The sequence below is a fragment of the Trachurus japonicus genome, chromosome 20, assembly GCF_045865225.1.
Source record: "Trachurus japonicus isolate A0001 chromosome 20, Traja_1.0".
NCBI classification, from domain to species: domain Eukaryota; kingdom Metazoa; phylum Chordata; class Actinopteri; order Carangiformes; family Carangidae; genus Trachurus; species Trachurus japonicus.
In genome coordinates this window covers 25,308,766-25,333,975 of record NC_140926.1, presented here as the reverse complement: position 1 = coordinate 25,333,975, position 25,210 = coordinate 25,308,766, and the positions used below count along the sequence as shown (strand labels likewise).

At 43.6% G+C, this 25,210-nt stretch overlaps 1 protein-coding gene across 1 annotated transcript in view; it reads right to left on the bottom strand.

Annotated features, from left to right (window-relative positions):
* Positions 1-7,207: 7,207 nt before the first annotated feature.
* sycp2l (synaptonemal complex protein 2-like) overlaps positions 7,208-25,210 on the bottom strand; it is an 18,249-nt gene continuing 246 nt past the window's right edge. The window contains exons 2-17 of the mRNA XM_085764025.1: positions 25,131-25,210; positions 22,974-23,078; positions 21,916-21,940; positions 21,753-21,832; positions 20,461-20,549; positions 20,207-20,241; positions 18,859-18,998; positions 18,731-18,783; positions 18,162-18,207; positions 17,973-18,065; positions 16,303-16,375; positions 15,954-16,183; positions 15,713-15,830; positions 13,865-13,911; positions 13,730-13,796; positions 7,208-7,296 (exon numbers count right to left, since the gene is read on the bottom strand). The exon at positions 25,131-25,210 is cut by the window's right edge and continues 34 nt beyond it. Coding sequence (XP_085620151.1) covers positions 7,208-7,296; positions 13,730-13,796; positions 13,865-13,911; positions 15,713-15,830; positions 15,954-16,183; positions 16,303-16,375; positions 17,973-18,065; positions 18,162-18,207; positions 18,731-18,783; positions 18,859-18,998; positions 20,207-20,241; positions 20,461-20,549; positions 21,753-21,832; positions 21,916-21,940; positions 22,974-23,078; positions 25,131-25,210 — 1,370 coding nt within the window. The remainder of the gene's footprint in view (positions 7,297-13,729; positions 13,797-13,864; positions 13,912-15,712; positions 15,831-15,953; positions 16,184-16,302; positions 16,376-17,972; positions 18,066-18,161; positions 18,208-18,730; positions 18,784-18,858; positions 18,999-20,206; positions 20,242-20,460; positions 20,550-21,752; positions 21,833-21,915; positions 21,941-22,973; positions 23,079-25,130) is intronic.

The following is a 25,210-nucleotide window of genomic DNA, read 5'->3' as shown; positions in this document are numbered from 1 at the left end:
TTGGCCGGCATTCCTGAAAGTAGTTCACTACATTAAATACATTAAATGATGCCAACAATCTGAGCCAATTACCAATCATCTTTTTAACTGTGTACTAACATTAAAGTGCTCCTCCAGTTGTGTTTTGAAGGTTTTGAAAGCAGCCGTGATGCCTGAGGTAAGGTTTGACAGTGCCTTCACCCCCGGCTCATTCACAGGCTCCTCCTCCTTTTCATAAGACCCCACCCCCTCACATATTAGCCCTTCGTCTTCTGCAGATGGCCCAGCCTCTGTGGGTGAACAGTCTGAGACCAGGTGAGCAGCACAATCAGTTAAGACACTGACACAGATTCACATGAAATTTAAAGGGACAACGAGGAGTTTCTATTTGGTTATAAAAAAGTCTCATATTAATGTGGATGAATCTAGTTACCCACACTTGTTAATGGCTCCATTTTCGATCAATATATCGTTTTGTCTCTATCGTTATTTTATTATTTTAATTAGTGGCGGAAATGCTGGTCGAGCCGACCAGCGTTTCTTTACTTTCGGTTTTGTGGCGAGTCATGATAATAACACCGCCGAATCGCCGTTTATGGTCGGAACTACGACGGTATCAGCCTGTGCATATTCTCATTTGTCTCATTTGTACGACGGTATCTGATCGTCTTCGAACCTCTGACTTTAATTCTTGATGAATGAAAACATTCTCTGCAAGACGTCTGTCCTGCGCCGGTCCAAGAATTTCACCGTGCGTGCGGAGGCTCATGGTAAATGTATGAGAACACTTCGCTTTCCAAAACTCCTTGTTGTCCCTTTAAATTTAACAATAAAACAAAAATGGGGCGACAGTGGCTCAGGCAGTAGAGCTGGTCGTCCAATAACCAGAGGGTTGGCGGTTCTCTCCCAGTCTGTCGTAGTGTCCTTGGGCAAGACACCTTCCCCACCTTGCCCCGTGTGAATGTGTATGAATGAATAATGGTTTCTGTGCGCGCTTGGGTATTGGGTATAAAGCGCTATATAAATGTAATCCATTATTATAAAACAATCCCAGATAATTACCTGTCACTGCCAAGTTACACTCGTCCCTCTCTGGTGGAGAATCCACCTTCCTCTTTTGGGCTGGTGTGCCCTCAGTCGGGCTTTCCAGGAAGCCTTCACAATGAGAACACTTTAGTGGATGAGAACAGCTTAACAACAGTTGGATCAACGATAAACTTAGAAATGAATGCTGTAAGCTTTGATGCCTTAGTTTGATTGAATTGAATTTATTGAGGGATAGCCCCTTGAGATGTAGCATCTCATTTTCGAGGGGGGTCAAACAAGGGAGGGATGAAGATACAGACCTGAGTCTGAAGCTCTCCTCCTGTCAGAGCTGAAGACTTCCTGAAACAGGGAGGGGAAACATGTGCTATTTACATTGAGCAGCAGATAGTAGTAATTTCTCAATCTGCTTTCATGTCTGTACTTGTTAAACATCCTCAGTCTAAGCCTAAGCATAAGTTCACATCAGACATCCAGAGGTTTAAATATATGCAAATTCAGAGTGTTTTATGCTCACTCATTAATGAAAAAAAAAAATCAGCTTTGAAGTGTCTGACTTGGAAAATATACTCATCAACTCAGATACAATTAAAGTCAAAATCAGAGAAATATACGACATTTTAATTAAAGGATGCCACTCAAGTTTCCCTAGCTTACTAAAAAACTGGGAAACAGACATAGCAACAAGGCTGGATGAAAATGCTTGCCTGAACATTTGCGAATGAATACACTTCCCATTTATAAGTAATAAAATCAAAGAAACAAATTATAAATTGATTAAAAAATTGTATTTGACTCCTGTAAAAATGCACAAAATTTCAAAAGAAAACTCACCAAATTGTTCAAGATGTAAAACCAAAGAGGGAACATTTATGCACATGTTCTGGCATTGCGACAAATTAAACAGTTTCTGGAACATGATTCACTTATTTACAAAATCTGTTCTAAGGCTTGAGTTTACTTGCTAAATGACATCACCAACTGTAATTTAGATTCAAAGAAATGCAGATTATTGATTATTATCCCCTTTTTTGCTAAGAAATGTATACTTCATTTATGGAAAAAGGAATCACCTCCAACATTTCATATGTCTCTGGATTTCATAGCTCAATTTCTTCCCCTGGAAAAACTAACATTGGAAAAACATAACCAGGGTCATCTGTTCCATGACCTATGGTACCCTTTTATACACTGAGCTGTAAATGTATTTATGAATTTTGTCACTGTTCATGAAGTGATATTCTGTATTTTCCTTTACCTTATTATCACAATTACTTTTATTTTATTTTATTTTTATTTTATTTTTATTTTTTTTGTCGTTGTTGTTTGTTTTGTTTGTTTGTTTGTTTGGGCATGTGTGTGGACAATGGAGTGGGGTGGGATTGAACCACAAAGGTGTTTCTGGGATTGAATGGAAACGATAATAAAAAAGAATTTAAACAGATATCCAGAGGTGTTCTAGCTCCACCTATTTTTTTAAGTAAGTAAGTAAATTCCTTTATTGTCCCGAAACGGGCAAGTGTTTTGCAGCAGCTGCTTCAACATTTAAAATACATGACAGGCAACAAGGACATGGAAAGACAAAGAGACAAGGAACACAGCACTACAACAATGATGGCAGGTGAAGAGCAACAAGCCACTATAAAAAACCAGAAGAAATACATAAAACAACAATCGATCAAAATCTAAAAATACATGGACATAACCATAATAAATAAATAAATAAAAGTGCAAAACAAAATGACTGCGTGACTACCTCCTTTTCTCTGCATTTAGGAAGGTGATAGCTGTGGGGGTGAATGAGTATTTGTATCTGTTGGTTCTGACTAGGGGGAAACTAAAGCGGGTGCCAGAGGGGAGGAGCTTAAAGTGTTGATGAAGGGGGTGAGAATGATCAGACAAGATCGAATTTGCCTTCTTCACCACCTGCCTGTTGTAAAGGACAGAGAGATTGTTCTGCTGCGCACCAATAATTTTGCTGCCTATGTTCACAATTCTATTTAAGGCATTCTTGTGGGTGACATTCAGACCTCCAAACCAACATATACAAGAAAATATCAAAACTGACTCAATATAGGACTTGTAAAAAAGGGTCATCAGAGTTTTGTCAATACCAAATTTTGCAAGTTTTCTTAGGCAGAAGAGTCGCTGCTGACTCTTTTTGCAAATCCTGTCAGTGTTTTCACCAAATGCCAGCTTGTTGTCAATGATGGAACCAAGGTATTTGTACCTAAGTACAGACTCCACCTCTTGGCCATCAATGACAGTGCTGCCAGTAGCAGGGATATGGCGTCTGAAATCAATGCACATGTCCTTCGTTTTAGTAACATTTAAACTTAAAAAGGAATTTTTGCACCACTTTAGAAAATAATCTAACACAGGGCCATGGCTTGATTCAGCATCACGAAGAAGACTAACAATAACTGTGTCATCTGCAAATTTCAAAATATGTCTGTTCGGGAACTGACTCCTACAGTCGTCGGTATACAGAATATAAAGAAATGGGGAGAGGACACACCCTTGAGGTGAGCCAGTGGATGAAGACAACACCCCTGACACACACCCATTCACCCTCACCCTTTGAGATCTGCCAGAGAGAAAGTCCAGTATCCAGCCAGCCATATTTGAGTCAACACCAAAGTTGTTGCAGAGCCTATCCACCAGCAGGTGGGGCTGGATGGTGTTGAATGCAGATGCAAAGTCCACAAACAAAAGCTTAGCATGAGCTTTGTTGCCCTCCAGATGTTTGGTTAAGAGATCCAGGAGTGTGATGGTTGCGTCCTGGACCCCCCGCCCTATTCTGTACGCAAACTGAAGGGGGTCAAGAAGATGTTCAGTTCTCACCAACAGCTCATGCTTAATCAGTTTCTCGAATGACCTCATGACCAGGGAAGTGAGAGCCACTGGCCTGTAGTCATTTGGAGCCTTGGGATGAGTTGTTTTTGCAATAGGGACTACGATTGACTGTTTCCATGTTTTAGGAACCCTCTGCTGCACAAGCGATAGCATGAAAATATGATAAAAAATGGGACCCAGTTGTTCTGCACAGCAAGAGAGCAAACGACTCCCAATGTTATCAGGGCCAGGGCTGGTCTTGCGTTTGCAGTGCTTGAAAGTGTTCACTACCGTACGCTCATCAAAGGCAGTGACAGGGGATGCATTTGAAAGGTCAGCTTTTAAGAATGCACATTCCTTAGAGAAGTCATTGACATCAAACCTAAGATAAAACCGATTTAACTCATCAGCCAGAGTCTTATCATCAAAACCATCTAAGACCACTTTTGTCCTACATTTGCTATCATGCAGGCCCGTCATAGTTTTCATAACATCCCATGCTGAACCCGGATTTTTGCTGCTAAGTTTATCCTCCACTTTTTCTTTATATGTCAGTTTGGCTCTCCTGACCTCGGATTTCACTTCTTTTTGTAGTCTCTTAAATTCAGTGAGGTTACCCTGATTAAAAGCTTGGCGCTTTTTATTCAACAAAATCCTCAGAGATTTACTAACCCAGGGCCTACTGTTTGGGTAAACCTTTACAATTTTGTCAGGAACAACAACATCCTCACAATATGCCACCCAAGAGCTGACAACATCTGTCAGTTCATCAATGTCCCCACTGGAGTCAACGAACACACTCCAGTCCGTGCAGTCCAAACATCCCTGCAGAGTCAATGAGGAATCCTCAGTCCAGTTCTTAACCCGCTTGGTGACCACTTTTCCCCTCCGCAGAGCAGTGCGATACACCGGGATAAGGTGCACGCAGTTGTGGTCAGCTGTGCTCAGCGGGGGAAGCGGGAGGGATTTATATGCACCTTTAACAGACCCAAAACACAAGTCCAGAGTCTTATTATATCTTGTCGGACATGTGACATATTGGTGAAAGTTCCTCAGAGACTTTGACATGGTGCAGTTATTAGAGTCACCGAGGATGATGTTTGGGGCATCGGGGGACATGGCCTGAAGTCTCTGCACCACATGCAGGAGAGTCTCCGTCGCGTCACTCTCATTGGCTTTTGGGTGGATATAAACCACAGTAACAAATACCTGCGGGAACTCCCGAGGCAGGTAATGAGGACGCAGAGACACCGTCAGCAGTTCCATGTCCTTAGTGCACAGCCTCTCTCTCACCAGAACATTTCTACACCAGCGGTCGTTTATATAGAGACATACCCCGCCTCCGCGCGTCTTGCCGGTAGTTTGGGCATCTCGGTCCGTGCGTAAAGGCGCACCGAATCCGTCTATCACCAGTTCAGGGTTCCGATCCTTCTCTGCCAGCCAAGTCTCCGTCACCGCCAAGATACACGCGTCTCTAAACTCCCAAGAGAAACGTGCATGCGCTTGGAGTTCGTCCGTTTTGTTTCGGAGAGACTGGGCATTTATTAAGATGATAGAGGGCAGGGGGATATGAGACAGGGACTGACGTTTAATTCTCTCCCGCACGCCGCCTCTCCTTCCCCGCTTCCTCACTCTCTTGTGAGGCTCCTTGGAAAAAGTCCTTTGACCCTGGTTAGGATCAAAAGAATCCAGCGCCAAGGACGGTAAATCCGGGGGACGATTAAGATCCGGGTAGCTGCTCCATTCCAGGAGAATCTCCCTGCTGTACTGGATTCGAGGAGTTGAAGGGAAATCACGCCGGCCCTCGGCCAGCAGAAACGCCAGCAACAGTACAAACACGACTGATAACTCCATAGTTCCCCCGTACCAGGTTACGATCCCTGGCGTGTAACTTTGCCCCACTACTTGTTGATCTACCCGATCATCACTTGCCGTGCTGAGTGGCGATATTGGACGAAAAAGAGATAAAAGAGGGACAAACAAACAACAGGGAAGCAACTAGCTGCCGGTCGCTGCGTGCGCATGCACCCCAGTATTTGATCAAGGATGCATCAAAGCTGAAACTAATTCCACCCAGCACCTTTTATATCTATGGTCCTACTGGGGGGCAATGTGTGGAGTTTGCATGTTCTCCCCGTGCATGCGTGGGTTCTCTCCGGGCACTCCGGCTTCCTCCCACAGACCAAAGACATGCAGGTTAGGTTAATTGACCCTTCGCCAACTCCTCCCACAAACGGCTATTGTCCAATCCTACGTTAGCAACCGTAACTATAGGCCTGGCAAGCTTTCCGCAGTGAGTCATTACGTTTGCTTTTGTGGACACATTTTGAGACTAGGACGAAAAACATTTGTTTGTAGAGAAGGATGTTGTTGTTGCTGCTGCTACTACGGCGGTGGCGGCGGCGGCAGCAGCAATATAGAGATGTTCAGATACGAGCTGACTTTTTTTTCGACTTGAGCAAGTGTAAATATGGGGATAACCATACGTTCACCTCCGAAATGACAGCTGTACTTTTTACGACTTTTACCTGGGCTTTTAGGCGAGGGATCCTCCAGGCAGGGACTGCTTTCACTGACTGATACAGCGGTGGGAGAAAAAAAAACAGCAGCGAAAGCTGTATGTGCTTCACAATCGCCCAAAAACTTGCAGTTTGACAACGTTTCATGACCAGTGAGATGACCTAAGTCTTGGTGGGTTGATAGACGGTAAAATTACCGGTCCTTACTGCTGCTCTGTACATTGTCCAGTCGTGTCGTTGAACAGATGTTTTATCCTCCTGCGCGAGTCACGTCACTGAAAACTATGAATGATCTTTGTGACTTCTTCTCTCTATTATCTCAGAACAGTTTAAATCCAGAAATTTGCTGATATTTCCTTTGAAATCGATACCAAATATTGCCAGGAGCATGGCTGGGAGTGAAAGCTTGCCCAGCGTAGCAAAAGTAACCAAGGGGGCGGGGCTTACGCGAAGGGTCAATTGGTGACTCTAAATTGCCCATAGGTCTGAATGAGCGTGTGAATGGTTGTCTGTCTATATTATGTTAGCCCTGCGATAGACTGGCGACCTGTCCAGGGTGTACCCCGCCCAAAGTCAGCTGAGATAGGCTCCAGCTCGCCCGTGACCCTAGTGCAGGATAAGCGGTATAGAAAATGAATGAATGAAAAAATGAATGAATGAATGATTTAACATGATAAAAATTCCTCTTGGAAAATGTAATACAAACTTAGTTGAAATAAATTTGTTGCTGCTTGTTCATCCGTGGATCAGGCAGAATAAATGTGATTTGAATTTGTGAAGTTTGAACCCCCAAGTATGGAAAACTGACAACTTGGTGTACTGAGAAAGGATCATGGTACCTGTTGTAAAGCAGAACCGATTCCTTCCAACTCCTCTGTGTGCTCCTGTGACATGTCTAGCTCCGCCCCCACAAGAGTACCTGTAAAACACAGGTGGGAAAAACAGGACTCACATCAGAATCAGCCAGTTTAGATCTCTTTTTTTCATTCATTTTGCACAGTCGGTCTAGTCTAGATGGAAACAGGGGTCTACGAGCACGGACTGATTTTTTTCCCCCACCTGTTTTTTCTTAATCTTTAAAGTGTCTATTTTAAGATTCTGACAGGTAACAGGATGAAAAAATGTCCCATGGTGTTTATTTTTAACCCTTTACTGCCCCTATCCCAAATTCGAGGCTGAAAAAACTGAAAATGAAATTGGCATAGCTCTTTAAGTAAACAACTCACAGAGACAAATTAACACGTTTTTCTACACAATTTGGGGCCAAGGAATTCAATAGAATAGTTATTTTTACGTTTTTAACACATCCTGACTTGATTTTGGGGCAAAAATATCAAAAATTAGCTGAAAATTCTAAAATCGTATGTATATTTTCCCCTATACCAAAATCCTTTGCACTGAATGAAAACATTTAGAGATTTTTCTTAATCTTTAAAGTGTCTACTTTAAGACTCTGACAGGTACCAGGGTGAAAAAATGCCCCATGGTGTTTATTTTTAACCCTTTACTACACCTATCCCAAATTCGAGGCTGAAAAAACTGAAAATGAAATTGGCATAGCTCTTTCAGTAAACAACTCACAGGGACAAATTAACAAATTTTCTACACAATTTGGGGCCAAGGAATTCAATAGAATAGTTATTTTTACGTTTTTAACACATCCTGACTTGATTTAGGGACAAAAATATCAAAAATTAGCTGAAAATTCTAAAATCGTATGTATATTTTCCCCTATACCAAAATCCTGTGCACTGAATGAAAACATTTTGAGATCTTTCTTAATCTTTAAAGTGTCTACTTTAAGACTGACAGGTACCAGGATGAAAAGATGTCCCATGGTGTTTATTTTTAACACTTTACTGCCCCTATCCCAAATCAAACCTGAAAACACTGAAAAAGAAATTACGGTAGCAAAGCTCTTGAGGTTAACCAGGGTTGCCATAGGTTAGCTCCCAATAGTGGGAGGGACCTGGCACTGCTCGTGTACAGGTCCCGCCCACCCCTGGCTACGAAGAATTCAAGGAAGAAAACACCCCCAGAGTAGAGAATGGGAGACCTGATATACAACTATGGTGCTGACCGCTTCGGAACTACAGACAAGAAGAAAACATCAACCACCCTGATGAAGTCCAGGAGACAGGAGGAGATTGAACGGCTTATCAAGGAGAGGAGGCAGCTGAAAAAACAATGAAGGGTCCAGAGGAGGAGAAGGAGGGAATTAACCTGCTACAAGCAGAAATCAATAACCGACTGTCATCGTTGAGGAGAGCTGAGAACTTGAGAAGGAGGTGTAAAACGAAGGAGCAGGGAAGATCAAACTTCTTCAAGGACCCCTTCAAGTTTGTAAAGAGTCTTTTCACAAAGAACAAAAGTGGCAAACTCAAAACAGCGATGGAAGATCTCGAAGCTTACCTAAATACCACACGGACAGCCAGCGGTCTAGTCAGACAACTCTTCCACTCGATATGCCACCAATACATCCCCCTGAACATCAGCTGGACATCAGCCCTCCCAAGTGGAAGTGGAGAGGATTGTACATTGGGCAAGAGCTGCATCCTCTCCTGGGCCCAATGGAGTCCCGTACCGGCTTTATAAGAACGCACCAGAGGTACTACACTTTCTCTGGAGGTTGATGAAGGTGGTTTGGGAGAAACAAGCTATCACAACTGCGTGGTGGAGGGCAGGAGGTATCCTAATCCCCAAGGAAAAGGACTCTGCGGATATCAGCCAGTTTCGCCAAATCAGCCTCTTCAATGACCACGACAAAATCTTCTTCAGCATAGTGGCTCATAGGCTGACTGTCTACCTGGACAGGAACCACTACATCAATACCTCATTGCAGAAGGCAGGCATCCCAGGCTTCTCAGGTTGCTTGGAGCACACAAACATGAGACACCAAATCCAAGCCGCCAGAAAGGATGAAAAAGATATCAATGTTGTGTTCTTGGACCTCGCCAATGCCTTTGAATCTGTTCCTCACAGTCTCCTCTGGGCAGAATTTCACTTTTACAGCGTCTCAGAAGCAATCACCAGCCTCATCAAATCCTACTTCCAACACGTGCAGCTATATGGCTTACAACAGACGAGTACACTACAGCATGGCAACGTCTGGAAAGAGGGCTAATGGCAATGCACCATCTTGCCTCTGGCCTTCACGATGGCAGTGGAGGTCATCATTCGAGCCTCCCGGTGGGTAGTAGTTGGGCTCAAGCTCAAAACTGGTCTTCGTCTCCCTCCGATCAGAGCGTATATGGATGATATGACCATACTCACCACAACCAAGGCACACGGTTGCTGAACAAGCTGCAGGAGAACATCCAGTGGGCCCGGATGGAAATAAAGTCGAGCAAATCCCGGAGCATTTCAGTTGTCAAGGGAAAGCTGTCAGACACAGGTTTTACGTTGACAAAGAGCCTAAACCAACAATGCCAGAGAAGCCAGTAAAGAGTCTTGGACGTTGGTAATTGGTATGATGCCACCCTCAAGGACACAGAGCAAGTGGACCAGCTTAGGCAGGAAACCATAAGTGGCCTTGAGCGTATCAACAAGACCATGCTCCCAGGTAGGATGAAGGGCTACTACCCAGGCTGATGTGGCCTCTGACCATCTACGAGGTCCCAATCTCAGCGGTCGAAAAGCTAGAGAGGTTGATTAGCTCATTCTCCAAAAGTGGGTGGGACTCCCAAGATCATCGGGCTGTATCGAAGAGGCATACTCAATCTTCCTGTGTCCAGTCTCGCAGAGGAGTTCAAGTGCTCCAAAGTAAGGTTGGAATGACACTTAGGGAATCCCATGACCCTTGCGTAGCCCAAACAGCTCCTTCTCTTGCAACTGGAAGGAAATGGACCCCGAAGTCAGATCTCAGTGCACATCGTTGGCCTTGTGCAACAGGGGAGGGGAGGCCTTGACCTTGGACAGAGCAGACCATCCTGGCACAAGGAAGCTCCAGCTCAATGCGGTGCTCTGGTTGTTGAGGAGGTGTGGTGACAAGAGCAGGCGTCAAGATAATAATAAGGGATTACATTACATTGAGTTGAGGAGGAAATTCTCCTGGAGGGAGCTGCTGGGCACGGAAGCATTTCACACCAGTTTCATCTTACGAGGACCGTATGATGTCCTTCCTTCCCCCTCTAACCTAAACCAGTGGTACAGAGAAGACCCCACCTGCCCCCTCTGTCCATCCCCTGCAAACCTTAAGCATATTTTGGTTGGCTGCAAAAAAAGGTGAACGAGACTGGAAGTTGGTCGCAGATCTAAATCAAAGGTTCTGCTTCCCATCTGAGATTGTCACAACAAACCACAGACTAGATCTCGTCCTCTGGTCTTCCTAAGTACACAGAACTGGTAGCCGATGTGGAACGGCTCAGCTGCCCTGTGGAAGTCGGCTGCAGAGGCTTCGTGGGCAAGTCAACCATCAGGCTACTTAAGGACCTTGGGATTCGAGGCCAAGCCCAATGCCAGACCATCAAAGCCCTCTAAGGAGCAGCAGAGCATGGAAGCCGATGGCTGTGGGCAAAGAGGCGTGACACCTCCTGGACCCATAAGTAACACCAGTGGCCTAGAAGCGTTGAAAGCAGAGGGGGCCACACCTGGGACATCGTCACCACTCAAACCTCAGGATGACAAGCTTAATCTAGGGATAGTTTCATCTAGTCCTAAAACAGAACTCATCTGTGTGGGTTGTTAACTTCAAGATGTTACCGTGATTTCTTTTTCAGTTTTTTCAGGTTTGATTTGGGATAGGTGTAGTAATGGGTTAAAAATAAACCCCACAGGACGTTTTTTCATCCTTGTACCAAAATCTTAAAGTAGACACTTTAAAGATTGAGAAAAATCTCAATGTTTTCATCCAGTGTAAAGGATTTTGGTATTGTGGAAAATATACATGCGATTTTAGAATTTTCAGCTAATTATTCATATTTTTGTCCCAAAATCAAGTCAAGATGTGTTTAAAAACTTAAAAATAACTATTTAGTTGAATTCCCAGTTTCAAAATTGTGTAGAAAAATGTGTTAATTTGTCTCTCTCTGTTGTTTACTTCAAGAGATATGCTGATTTCTTTTTCAGTGTTTTCAGGTTTGATTTGGGATAGGGGCAGTAAAGTGTTAAAAATAAACACCATGGGACATCTTTTCATCCTGGTACCTGTCAGTCTTAAAGTAGACACTTTAAAGATTAAGAAAGATCTCAAAGTGTTTTCATTCAGTGCACAGGATTTTGGTATAGGGGAAAATATACATACGATTTTAGAATTTTCAGCTAATTTTTGATATTTTTGTCCCTAAATCAAGTCAGGATGTGTTAAAAACGTAAAAATAACTATTCTATTGAATTCCTTGGCCCCAAATTGTGTAGAAAATTTGTTAATTTGTCCCTGTGAGTTGTTTACTGAAAGAGCTATGCCAATTTCATTTTCAGTTTTTTCAGCCTCGAATTTGGGATAGGTGTAGTAAAGGGTTAAAAATAAACACCATGGGGCATTTTTTCACCCTGGTACCTGTCAGAGTCTTAAAGTAGACACTTTAAAGATTAAGAAAAATCTCTAAATGTTTTCATTCAGTGCAAAGGATTTTGGTATAGGGGAAAATATACATACGATTTTAGAATTTTCAGCTAATTTTTGATTTTTGATATTTTTGCCCCAAAATCAAGTCAGGATGTGTTAAAAACGTAAAAATAACTATTCTATTGTATTCCTTGGCCCCAAATTGTGTAGAAAAACGTGTTAATTTGTCTCTGTGAGTTGTTTACTTAAAGAGCTATGCCAATTTCATTTTCAGTTTTTTCAGCCTCGAATTTGGGATAGGTGTAGTAAAGGGTTAAAAATAAACACCATGGGGCATTTTTTCACCCTGGTACCTGTCAGAGTCTTAAAGTAGACACTTTAAAGATTAAGAAAAATCTCTAAATGTTTTCATTCAGTGCAAAGGATTTTGGTATAGGGGAAAATATACATACGATTTTAGAATTTTCAGCTAATTTTTGATATTTTTGCCCCAAAATCAAGTCAGGATGTGTTAAAAACGTAAAAATAACTATTCTATTGAATTCCTTGGCCCCAAATTGTGTAGAAAAACGTGTTAATTTGTCCCTGTGAGTTGTTTACTTAAAGAGCTATGCCAATTTCATTTTCAGTTTTTTCAGCCTCGAATTTGGGATAGGGGCAGTAAAGGGTTAAAAATAAACACCATGGGACATTTTTTCATCCTGTTACCTGTCAGAATCTTAAAATAGACACTTTAAAGATTAAGAAAAAACAGGTGGGGAAAAAAAATCAGTCCGTGCTCGTGGACCCCTGTTTCCATCTAGACTAGTCAGTGTGGATCATGGTCCATGACTGGTCAGAACTACAGCAGTGGACAGGGGCCAGCATGGACACATCAAGTACACAGCACACTACCAGGCACTGTGGGTTTAACATTTCTCTTCCAGAACCATCATCAGCTTTTTCAGTAATCTGTGCTAAAGTAGCTCCGCTGTGGGACTGGACAACATGGGCTATCCTTCACTCCTAATGCACATCACTGAGCCTTGTCCTGTCTTACTCCACTTTAGGTGGGCACATGTGACAGCCAGCAGGATCTGCAGTGCTGGGAAAGCTGTGACCCAGTTGCCCAGACATCACAATTTGGCCCCTGGCAAGAGTCGCTCAGACACTTAAAGGGATAGTTCAACATTTTGGCAAATTGGCTCATTGCCATAATCCGAATTGTTGGTGCACTGCAGGCTGTTTTTAGAACGGCGGAGTAGAGCCGCAAGCTGCTCAGAGCATGGACAACTCCAAAACACTCTGGTGGACAAGTTGTGACCTGCACATTCACCACACTATGAGATAATAACAGAACATTACAAGACGGAGTTGTTTTCTAGGTAAATGCAGAAATTGCTTGCCGAAAAACTGCCCCCGACGGGAACACATCAGCGGTTACCTTGAAAACAACTCCGTCTCGTAACGTTCCGTTATTATCTCATAGCGTGGTGAATGTGCAGGTCACAACTTGTCCACCAGAACCTTTTGGAGTTGTTGGATTGTGTATTTGATGAGTTGCTTGCGGCTCTGCTCCGCCGTTCTAAAAATATCTTGCACCGACAATTAAAGGTAACAAACCTACTGCTATGACTATAGGGATTATGGCAATAGGCCAATGTGCCAAAATGTTGAACTATCCCTTTAAACCTGCTCAATATGCAGCTTGCAGCACACCAGCCTTGAGTGCTAAATGTTTACTTGCTGCTTAGTGTATCTCACCCACTGACAGGAGCCATTGGAACGACAGAATCACTGTTATTCACTTCCCCTGTCATAATGTTCTGGCTGTTTGTTGTATTATGATGAAGCAGCAGAGTCTGACCTGAGGAGTAGGAGGAAGTCTTTCTGATCCGATCAAACAGGATCTCTGCTTGGCTTTTTCCTCGTGTCTGAAACAAACAGGTGATGTTACCTGCTCATCGTTAACATTTATACAAACTGTTATGTCCATATGTACCTGTGTCACAAAGCAGTCCTCACCACTTGAAGACGACAGAGGCAGAACTAGACAACACACACACACACACACACACACACACAACATACAGTATTAAATCTTTCCTCATGGCCAAGTTTTTATTTACTTATTGTTACGTAAGGGATGTATAGTTCTGGGGTTGTTATGGAGAGATAAACCCAGACAGGTTGTATGGAACCCCGACGCCAACTATACATCATCCCGCTTATTACACGGTTTACGAGTAAAATAATTAATTTGAAACATAATGTTGATCAAAATACGACTTTCATCGATTTATAATTGCATCATTTATCTGCAAGACTGTAGCCTCGTAAACCAGCCTCTCGCGGAAATGCATTTCATTTCATTTCGACGGAGAGTCTGGCCTCATTCCCCCTGTAAGCGTTTGGGGTGGGCGGGAGCTGGGCGGGAGTAGTAGCGTTGACAGACAACCCCATTCAGCCAATCAGCAAGTTGTTGTATTGTCCCTGATTGGCCAACGTGCTGTGTCAATCAGACTCTCCCTCAGAAATGAAATGAATTGCATTTCCGGGAGAGACTGGTCACATCGGCTGTTTTGCTGAGCCTCCCGGGCGTGCAAATCAATTGGTGGATCGATTGATTACCATACACATGTTACGATGTGTGTATTTTGTGTAGTCGTATCTGTCATAAACAATAGATTACGGGTCAGGGGGCGTGTTTTGTGTCGCGGTGCCACCGAGACGAGAGGAGAGCTGTGACACCGGGTCAGAGGCTCTGATGCAGGTTTGGTTTCCAGCAGCGATGTGGAAGGAGCCTCCACTCTCTCTGTAACAAGTTACAAGTCATTTATCTAACATCACTATTAGTCCCAAGCTGTTTAATGACGGTAAAAATGAAACATAGTTTCTCTTTTCTGAGCTCCTCTGATCAGAGCGGCGTCCCTAGCAACGGTCTGTTTATACTTGACGACGGTCATTATACAGAATTATTACACAGCTCTATTGAATGCTGCTCTCTGATTGGTCCATTGCTGCATTCTGCGGTCCGTTATTTCTGAATAACAGACCGTCGTCAAGTGTAACAGACCGTTGCTAGGGACGCCGATCTGATCAGCGCAGCACAGAAAAGAGAAACTATGCAGGATATTTACCTTATGTTTCATTTTTACCGTCATTAAACAGCTTGGGACTAATAGTGATGTTAGATAAATGACTTGTAGCTTGTTACAGAGAGAGTGGAGGCTCCTTCCTTCCACATCGCTGCTGGAAACCAGACCTGCGATCAGAGCCTCCTCTCGTCTCGGTGCAGCTGGCACCGCGGCTCCGCGACACAAACGCACCCCGTAAACAGTAAAGTTAATCTCTTGTTTATGACAGATACGACTACACAAAATACACACATTGTAACATGTTAATCCATCGATCCACTGATTGATTATCAAAGGCTTCAAATGCACGAACGGGAGGAGGCTCAGCAAAACAGCGGCCGTGACCAGGCATGCAGAAATGATGCAATTAAAAATCGATGAACGTCGTATTTTGATCAACATTTTGTTTCAAATTAATTATTTTACTCGTAAACCATGTAATAAGCGGGATAATGTATAGTTGGTCGGTTAAGAAATAAACCCCGACAGGAAGTATGGAACTCCTCCGCTTCACGTCGGGGTTCCTTCCTGTCGGGGTTCCTTCCTGTCGGGGTTTATTTCTCCATAACAACCTCCAAACTATACATTATCCCTTACATAACAGGCCGTAGAATGCAGCGATGGACCAATCAGAGAGCAGCATTCAATAGAGCTGTGTAACAAATAATATTAAAGCATCTGAAACATTTGACAGTAAAAGTTTACAGACTCACTCTTCAGCTGACTCTTGACCTTGTGTTTCTTCCTGTTGGAGGCTCTATCATCCAGTATCTGTTCAGGGGGCGTGGCCTCAGCTTTTGTATCTGTGTCTTCTACATGGAGGGAGTCTCTCTGGAAACAAATACAAAGGTGGAGATCAGATGCTGGACAACACCTGAATCAGGCGAGTGTGGTACACTTCTGTTTGCTACTCTGACCCCAAAAGGCCGACACTAACACAAACATGACACACACAAACTGACGACTCATTGATTTACTGGTCAAAAAAGCTGCGAACGCCTCAGGGTTGTGACCCGTCCTGTGGAATATGGGATGTCTCACCATGAGGACTCTGCCAGAAGCCTCCTCCAGCTCTGCTAGGTGTTCACAGGAGAAGCTCAGCTCCACTTTCTGACCTCTGCTGTTGTGGTGCATCATGGGGCTGTTCAAGTGGATACTGAGGAGCACCTGTGCCTCAGTGCGTTCTGGGACCACACACACACACACACACACACACACACACACACACACACGTCCAAAGTCAGCCAGTAAAAACACCAGTTCAGGTGTTGAGGAGGAGAAGGAGTGAAACAGAAGCACTGACCGTCATGTACGACCTTGAGGCTGTAGTGATCCACTTCCTCTCTCAGCAGGTGAATGGACCCCCACAGAAAGCCCTGAAAACACACAGACACAGACAAAACAAACGATGCACAGAGCCCTCTCCTCCTCCTCCTTCCTCTCCTCTTCTCCTCCTCCTTCCTCTCCTCTCCTCTCCTCCTCTCCGTACATTTTTGAACTGTCATTTTCTGTTGTACTTTGTAGTTTGGCCTTGGTGTCTCGCACTCTCTCTGTGTTTCCGCAGATCCACCGGAGCTCCATCTCCCTGCAGCCGCCACCTGCATCTGTTTTCTTGTCTGTAACAACATCTATTGCACGTCTGTCCGTCCTGGGTGAGGGATCCCTCCTCTGTTGCTCACCCTGAGGTTTCTCCGGTTTTTCCCTGTTAAAAGGGTTTTCCTGTTTCCTGTTGTGATGCCATGTAAAGCCCTTTGAGACAAACTGTTTGTAAAAACGAGCTATACAAATAAAATTGCCTTGCCTTGCCTAGCCTAGAGTGTAGTGCAGTACATGTACAGTGCAGTATAGAGGATATGACTGGGGCATCTAGTCACTTTGGTCATATCTACCACACTGCCAGTATCGGCACAAGTTGATGGGCTTGTGGTGCTTCTTCCAAAAAATGTACTGTGACAACTTATATCACATAGTGTGACAACTTCCTCCATAATGGGGCAACTTCTCACAAATGCGGCTCTTGGCCAATAAGAATGCAACTCTCCAAATGTAATTAACCAAGCTGGCCGAGCTGTCAGAGCCTCTGCTGTTCCTCTGTTCAGCCTGGTGTTTGGCTACTTTGTATAAAAAGAGTTCAACATGTGAAGATCTAACCTCCATCCGAGCTCCGTCAGCTCAGACAGACTCAGTGGATGTGGCTCCACAGCTGTAGCAGCATGAGTGCGTGTGTTTTAGAACGGCAAGGGGAAAAATAAATCTCTGATAGAGGATCGCGTTGCCACTCATGTCAGACACTCAGATCCTTTCAGTTAACAGTTATTAATCAGTTAACGACCTGCACTGTTTTCCCACAGCAAGCTGTGATTCATTCACAAAAATGGCTAAATGCAAATATGAAGACAAGCACAGGACATTTCTTGAGGACTGGGAGGACGCTTACTTTTTTGTTGAACATAAAGGCAAGCCTTTCTGTCTGATATGACACGTCGTTAGCAAATTGCAATGCTTCAAATCTTCAGCACCATTTTAGCACTCTCAATTCAAACATAATAAAATAAAAACAGCATTGAGGTAAAAAAAAAAAAAAGAAAAAAAAAGAAATCAGGTATTTTACATTTTCTCATGTATTGACAATGACTGGCCTGTAGTCTGATGAGTTTAAGGCCATTTCTATCAATCTACTGTTTCATAGTGAGGGGTGGGTGTGTAACATTTGTGATATAGTAAATTGTTAATATTTCAGTCTCTGTGTGTGTGTGTGTATATGTATATAATGAGGTACTGCTCTTTGCAGCACCACCGTAAATAATGTGGCTCTAATACCCTGGCTGGTTGGCCAGCCCTGCTCTATACTAAAATGAGCAGTCGAGTGACAGTACAGTGTAGTACAGTACAGTGTAGTGTGGTAACAGTAGAGTGTAGTACAGTACAACATTACGTAGTAACAGTACAGTGTAGTGTAGTAGAGTAGGATACCTGAGGGTCATCAGTGAAGAAACTCACACATTCTGAGCCAGTGTTAAAGTCAATCCAGAACTCATCTAGTTTGTCATCTTTTGGTGGAAAGAGCTGCAGAGAAAGAAAACAAGAGGTTAATATGTGAAATGTGTTTTTGTTTGTGTATATATATATATATATTTTTAAAAAACTGGTGAAAGATGTTACCTCAGTGGAGTCCATAAATGCTGCGAGGCAGGGGAAGGTGTAGACCCTGACGGAACAGAACACAGGAACAACTAACCTGAATAACAGCTCTCTCAACACTTATGTAGTTAAAATACATTTAAAAAGGGACATATAATGGAAATATCACTTTTTGAAGGCTCTTAAATGGTATTTATCTTGCCTTCTGGCTCCCAAAATGTGAGAATTGACCAAAAAAAATCTGTAATTTTCAGGCTCCCGTGGTTGAAATCCATGTGGTTTTACAAGCTGTTCCCTCAGTTGTCTGACAATAATGTATGAAATTAGTTTTCCAATTTGCATAACACCACCCCTACCTGGTAGCAGTAGAAGGGGCGGGGCAAGCAGTGGCTCATTTGCATTTAAAGGGACAGACACTGAAAGCAGCCGTTCTGAACAGGGCTGTTTAGAGAGGATGAAAAGAGCTGTGATGTTTGATCCTTGGGGGATTTTGACCAAAGCATATCACAGACATGTCTTTAAGACACCTGGGAACTATTTTAATTTGTGGAAAAGGGACAGAATATGTCTCCTGTAATAAAGTTTATCACCTCCTCTTGTTGCTTTGGTGACAGTTGACAAAGTTCAGGAAACGTCTGCAGTCCTGGAGAGAGAGCAGTCAGGAAATGAAGACAGATGTTGAGACAGGTCAACAGGTGTTCTGACAGCAGCCACTCACCACCTCAAAGTCTTTGTCTACGATGTTACAGAAGGCGGTGCTGATGTCAGGGCTGAACCACTGACTGGCCCTCTGCTGTCGCTCCCTCCTGGGGGTCAGACGACACAGAGCCTCTGATAGGCTGACCTGGAGCTCGTAGTCTAAGAGACAGGCAGGATGGATGAAAACAGCCTTTAGTTCCTGTTGTCAGAGGTAAGAGAAACAAAGTGAACTTTAAAGACTATCTACATTACGTTACATTAATGAACAAGATCTGTTTTAAATAGCGACTCATTGTGATCTTGCTTAAACACTGAGCATGGCTGAAACAAACAAAAACAAGGTGAGGTTTAAATCTTTTTTAAACAAATTATGACACGAGCAGACGGGATGAGAACTGGACTGAGGAGTCCCAGACCTCAGTCTGACAAAGTAGACACAGGTTGTAGAGGTTTGGGTCTGAGAACACAAACATAAAAACAACACAGACGCATTTCAACAAACATCAGCTGACGTAGAACAGAGCTCACAACATAGACCTCCGAGCTGCTGAAGATGATGCTGAAAGGGTCAGAGTTTAGACCAGCTGAGGGCTTAAAGCAGAAGTAAGCGGAATGTTTGTGTTAATATAAGTCTTAAATAGTTGTATCTTCCGACAGCAATCACTTCTATAGAGTGTTTGGTCTGAAACACGGGTCTGTCAGTCACTCTGCTCTGCTGTAAGCCGAGGAGAAAACTTTCCTTGTATCCTACAACCTTTATCCAATGAGGAGAGAGAACGGCATAAAGGGGCGGTATGTATCTATCTATCTATCTATCTATCTATCTATCTATCTATCTATCTATCTATCTATCTATCTATCTATCTATCTATCTATCTATCTATCCATACATCTATCTTTCTATCTATCTATCCATACATCTATCTATCTATCTATCTATCTATCTATCTATCTATCTATCTATCTTAGAATCTTTGCCTACAGACTCTTGTGTGCAGTCTGAATGCAGTTGATTTACATACATACATACATACCGTACCACCCACCACCAGCAGCTGCTAGCAGGATGACATCACAGCTGTCTGACATAAAGTGCAGAGTTGGAGTTTTGTACTGCGCCCCCCCTGTTGGAAACTACACTGGGCGCCAATGACCCTTAACATGAAGGAAAGTTCCCAACCCAGGGGTCGTCAAGTTGGAGCCCAGAATGGATCCAGTAGAGATGTCGAAAGAGAATCTGCCTTCAAAATACTTTCTACATTCATGATAGGAAGCACTGGAGCTGCTTCCTACTTGTGGGTCTATGTCAGGTTCGGGGGGCCAGGTAAAAGCAGCTCAGTTCCAGCTGGGTTAAACATCACACTCACCTCCAACTGTCAGGACCGCCTCTGCAATCTGTGTTCTGTTAAACAGATGGGTCAACAGTCAGACAGGTAACCAGGGCAACAGGCAGGAGACTGGTCAAAAGTCTGAGCTGTAGAAATGTGGTTTTATGGATTTACAGTGATGAGGACGAGACCAACAACACTACTCAGCTTTCACTACCACTTTGTAAAGTTTGACACTAAAACATGCTCATGCTGAAGTATGGGTGCTGGATCTGGATGTCCTCAAGTATTACAGCATGTGGTTCTGGTTCCGGTCGTCCTGGATCAGTCTTCTCTGTTCCCGGCTCAGGGACTCCAGGATGCTGTTGAAGGTTCTGATGGCCTGAAAGAAGAGAAAGACCGCCATGTGAAACAGGAGAAAACTACTGTGTCTAGACCACACAGCAGACCGGTTTGAGACTGATCCTCTGTGTCATGTTACACAAAACAACACACACCCTGACTATCTGCAGGATCAATAAAAGGTCTTGTGTCTTATGTCATACACACAATGTTCAGATGGAGTCCTTATCACAACATGAGTGCAGTCAATTGCACAAATTACATTTATGAAACTGGACACTGCTGCAAATTAACTTTTTCTGTCGGTTCAGAAGCTGATGTATTGACTCATTTTAATAATCCCATTCAAAAGTGTAAGCACTGTAATGGACCAGAAGATGGCTGTGGTCCCTGACACTCACTCCCCTTTGATTCTTCCATTCTAGTTGTCTTCTAGCAGGACCAGAGCATCCACACAGTGTCACTGTGGTATCATGTTTAAAACTGAAAAATCAGGCTGATTGTTGCAATCATCAGTGCAGCACTGCATGTCCATATGACGGTTGAGAACGGGGCTCCGTCTTGTATTGAAGCTCCGACATGAGAAATTGTTCCGAAAAAAATTAAATAAGTCTATGTTTTAAGCTTGTTTGTAGCGAAAGCTCCCAGTGTCTCAGTTCACTGCTTTGCCCGTGTCTGTGCAAATCTCGCGGGATTTGCATTGACACACAGTTCATGGCTCCGCAAATCGCACAAGATTCCGGCAGAGCAACACTGTGAGCTTCCGCTACAAACAAGCTTAAAATATAGACTTATTTAATTTTTTTCGGAACAATTTCTCATGTCGGGGCTTCAATACAAGAGGGACATTACAGACGAGCAGTATGGAGGTATTTGGATGGTTTTTGGTGTGTCTTTTTGGACAAAGAAAAGTGAGCTCCGTTCGCAACCATTATATGGACATGCACTGCTACGCCTAGACCCCCTGTAACTCAGAGAAGCCACGGAGGACTCTGAAACTTCTCCCAACCCTTAGTCCACATGAGGGTGAGTAGATAATGAGTGAAATTTCAATTTTGAGTGAACTATCCCTTTAATAAAAACATGTGCAACTTCAACAGGAGTAGGTAGGAAGTGGTGAACACATCTTTCAGGCCCCGTTTTGTATACACAGTGGTCATAAATGAGGCCCCAGGACACACAGCAGAGGGCCACACAGATCAGAGACCAGCACAGACCAGCAGGGAGAAGAGTCTCAGTTTACCTCCAGTCTCAGGGGAAAGTGGGTCTCTGGTTCCAGAGAGAACTTAGCCAAGTGAAGAAGAACCACAGACAGCTGGCTCACTGAGGGACAGGAGAAGACAGAGACAGAGTTCAGACACCAACACCAAGGCTGAAAACATTCTGACTGAGATAAATCAACCTACCTGGGAGAGAGGCCTGACCCAGCCGCTGGCAGACAGACAGACAGACAGACAGACAGACAGACAGACAGACAGACAGAGACAGAGGGACAGACAGACAGACAGACAGACAGACAGACAGACAGACAGACAGACAGACAGACAGACAGACAGGCAGAGAGACAGAGAGACAGACAGACGAGGGACAGACAGAGAGACAGACAGACAGACAGACAGACAGACAGACAGACAGAGGGACAGACAGACGAGGGACAGACAGACAGACAGACAGACAGACAGACAGACAGACAGACAGAGACAGAGGGACAGACAGACAGACAGACAGACAGAGAGACACAGACAGACAGACAGAGAGACAGACAGACAGACAGACAGACAGACGAGGGACAGACAGACAGACAGACAGACAGACAGACAGACGAGGGACAGACAGACAGACAGACAGACAAAGAGTCAAGTAAAAATCAAAGCTGGGGTTCAACTTTACAGTAACTTCTACAACACAGTTCGGAATTTTCGAAAAATCTGGTTACGGGTACCTCAACTTTGAGTAGTTTTTTAGGGGGTTTCACACTGGAGTTGAATTTCAACATTTTATTACATGATATTACACACCTACCTAAACACAATGGTGAAGAAATGTCTTGCTAATGATTTACTTCCCAGATTTTCATATGTTTCCAATGGAGAATAATGTTGAAAAATGCAATGCTGAGGTCAAAGACCCCTAAAGGTCACCAAAGGTCAGCTACCAAAGTGGTTCCACGTCTGAAAGCAAACCTTGGGGTATGAAATGCTGAAAGTTTCATGCTTTAGGCATAAAATGCACAATTAGTTTGCTTATCTGCCCCACGATGAAGTTAGATGTGAACGGTCTCAGTGTCTCAGCCGACATCTATCTATGTATCCATCTATGTATTGCTGTGCAGAGATTGTTTTGTTCACATGACTAGACCCTACCTGGGCTGACCGGATGCTGACTGCTGATTGGCTGACAACATAAAGGTGACAGGAACATTAGTAAAATAGCATGAGACTTAACATCCCAGCATGCCCCTCACCAGGAAGTAGTCATAGAAGTGCTCAGTCAGGCGTAGGAGGGAATCAGAGCCTTTACTGAGGGCAGAGGGCAGCGAGTCACGCACAGCTTCAAACCACAGCACCACCTACACACACACATACACACACACAACACCTCAATGGTAAACAAAGAGTAAACAATAAACACAACAACAAACACTGATAAATGAGCAGTGACAGTATGAAGCCACAGACTGACCACTTGGTTGGGCAGTAATAAGTATAGCGCAGTATGTTAAAATAGCAACTGTATCAGTTTTATTACTGTCATTAAAAAAATTGCAGTGCACTCATACAGGGTCTGATATATTAGCTACTAAACTTTATTCATTTTACTGCCTGAATAATGAGTCTATGTCCAGCACCTACATGTGTGTGGTTGAGTTTTCACTTTTACTCCAATAGTAGAATGTTTTCCTTTCTGGAAATGTTTGATAAAGTTGAGGTACGTGACGGCCAGTTTTTCTTGAGGACCCTCAAGAAAAACACAACTTCTGCAAAAAACCTTGGCTAGATTTGAAGCACTATGTTGCCATGGCTACCACGTGTGTCTTGTAGGCTTGTGCCGCGTTTTTTTTTTCTTGCTGATGCTATAAAAACACACAGAGACGTTGCTACAGCTGAGCAGCGCCACATCCGCTGTGATGTGGCCCAGTTGATCAGCGCTCCGATGGAGGTCAGATCTTCTAATGTTGAACTCATTCTATAAATACAAAGTGCAGTCAAACACCAAGCTGAAGAGAGAGGAACAGCAGAGCTCCCCTGTGCAGCTGCAGGTCAAGCGGCTGGAGAGGCGGCACTGTGCTTTTTTTTTTTTTTTTTTAGCAGCGCCGTCCACATTTTGTTATAAGCTATTTGTTGTTAATAAAAGTTGTTAATGTACATGTTTTGTTATTGTTTCAGTATTCTCATGTGTCTGGTAGGCTATTCCCTTTCTGAATGACATTTTGGTGACTCCGTCTAAGCTGTAGTACTATGATTTTTAAAGGTACATTGTGTAGGAATTTCGCCCATCTAGCGTTGTGGTTGTATATCACAAGCAACTCGTATTTTTCATGCTGCATTCACATAAAATTGGGCAGACGGCAGACGGACGACAGCCGCTGCACGTAACGGCATAAACAAGCCTCTATGTAAACAAGTGGTCCGTCAGCACCAGGCAAAACAATACACGTGACAATATGTTGTCATGGCGATGTGGTATTGTTTACCTGATCCACGTTTTACCGGCTTTCTCTGGACTTCTGTGACTAAAATGACATCTGGTTTGTTAGCGACGGCCGTCTGCCCGACTGCAGGTGAAGGCAGCATCAGTGTAACGCTCCATTCCTCCTCACTGCGTTACCATGGTGACTTTTCACAGACGCCACCTCGACCTGAGCCGACAGCTCCGGTGTCTCCGCTGAGTTTCCGTGGTTTCCTACCGTCACGCTGCCACTGAAGGTAAAAACATGGAGACACCACATGGCAGCAGCACCGAGCTTACCCGCTCCATGGAGATATGAATGATATGAACGGCTCATTCAGAGCTGAAAGGAACAGGAGCAGTGCTGCGGAGCTCTGTAGTCTATGTGCACAAATCACCACATTTACATCAATAAATAACTGTTTTACAATGAACTGACCAGTCTGCATATATTTTTAATTTATTTTATTAAGTTATATTACATGTTACATGGTTACAGTAGCCTACATGGCAAAGACTACTCTATACCATCTTTGGTTAGGGTGAGACTAGGTCATAGGCACATTTCATTACACAATGTAGACTGGTCAGATGCTTACTGATACTGGCAATTTGCCTACTGCAGATTTAGCTTTTGTTTGCATACTGCATTTTGGCCAAATCAGTATAGGTACTAGTAGTAGACATCGTCATGGTAACGCAATGCTGAGGGAGTGGTTAATTTGCATTTAAAGGGAGGGGCCACTGAAACAGACCGTTTTGCACAGCCCTGTTTTTGAGAGGATGAACAGAGAGCTGTGATGTTTGATCTTTGGGCTATTTTGACCGAAGCACGTCACAGACATGTCTTTAAGACACCCAGGAACTATTTTAGTTTGTGGAAAAAGGAGCATAATAGGTCCCCTTTAACATCTGGGTCCGGCCCAACCCTACTGACCACAGGTCAGATTACCTTAGCAGTCAGGCCATGACTGAGGAGCGTGTGCAGGTCGTCTCTGCTCTCTGACAGACTCTCTAAAGACTCCAACACAA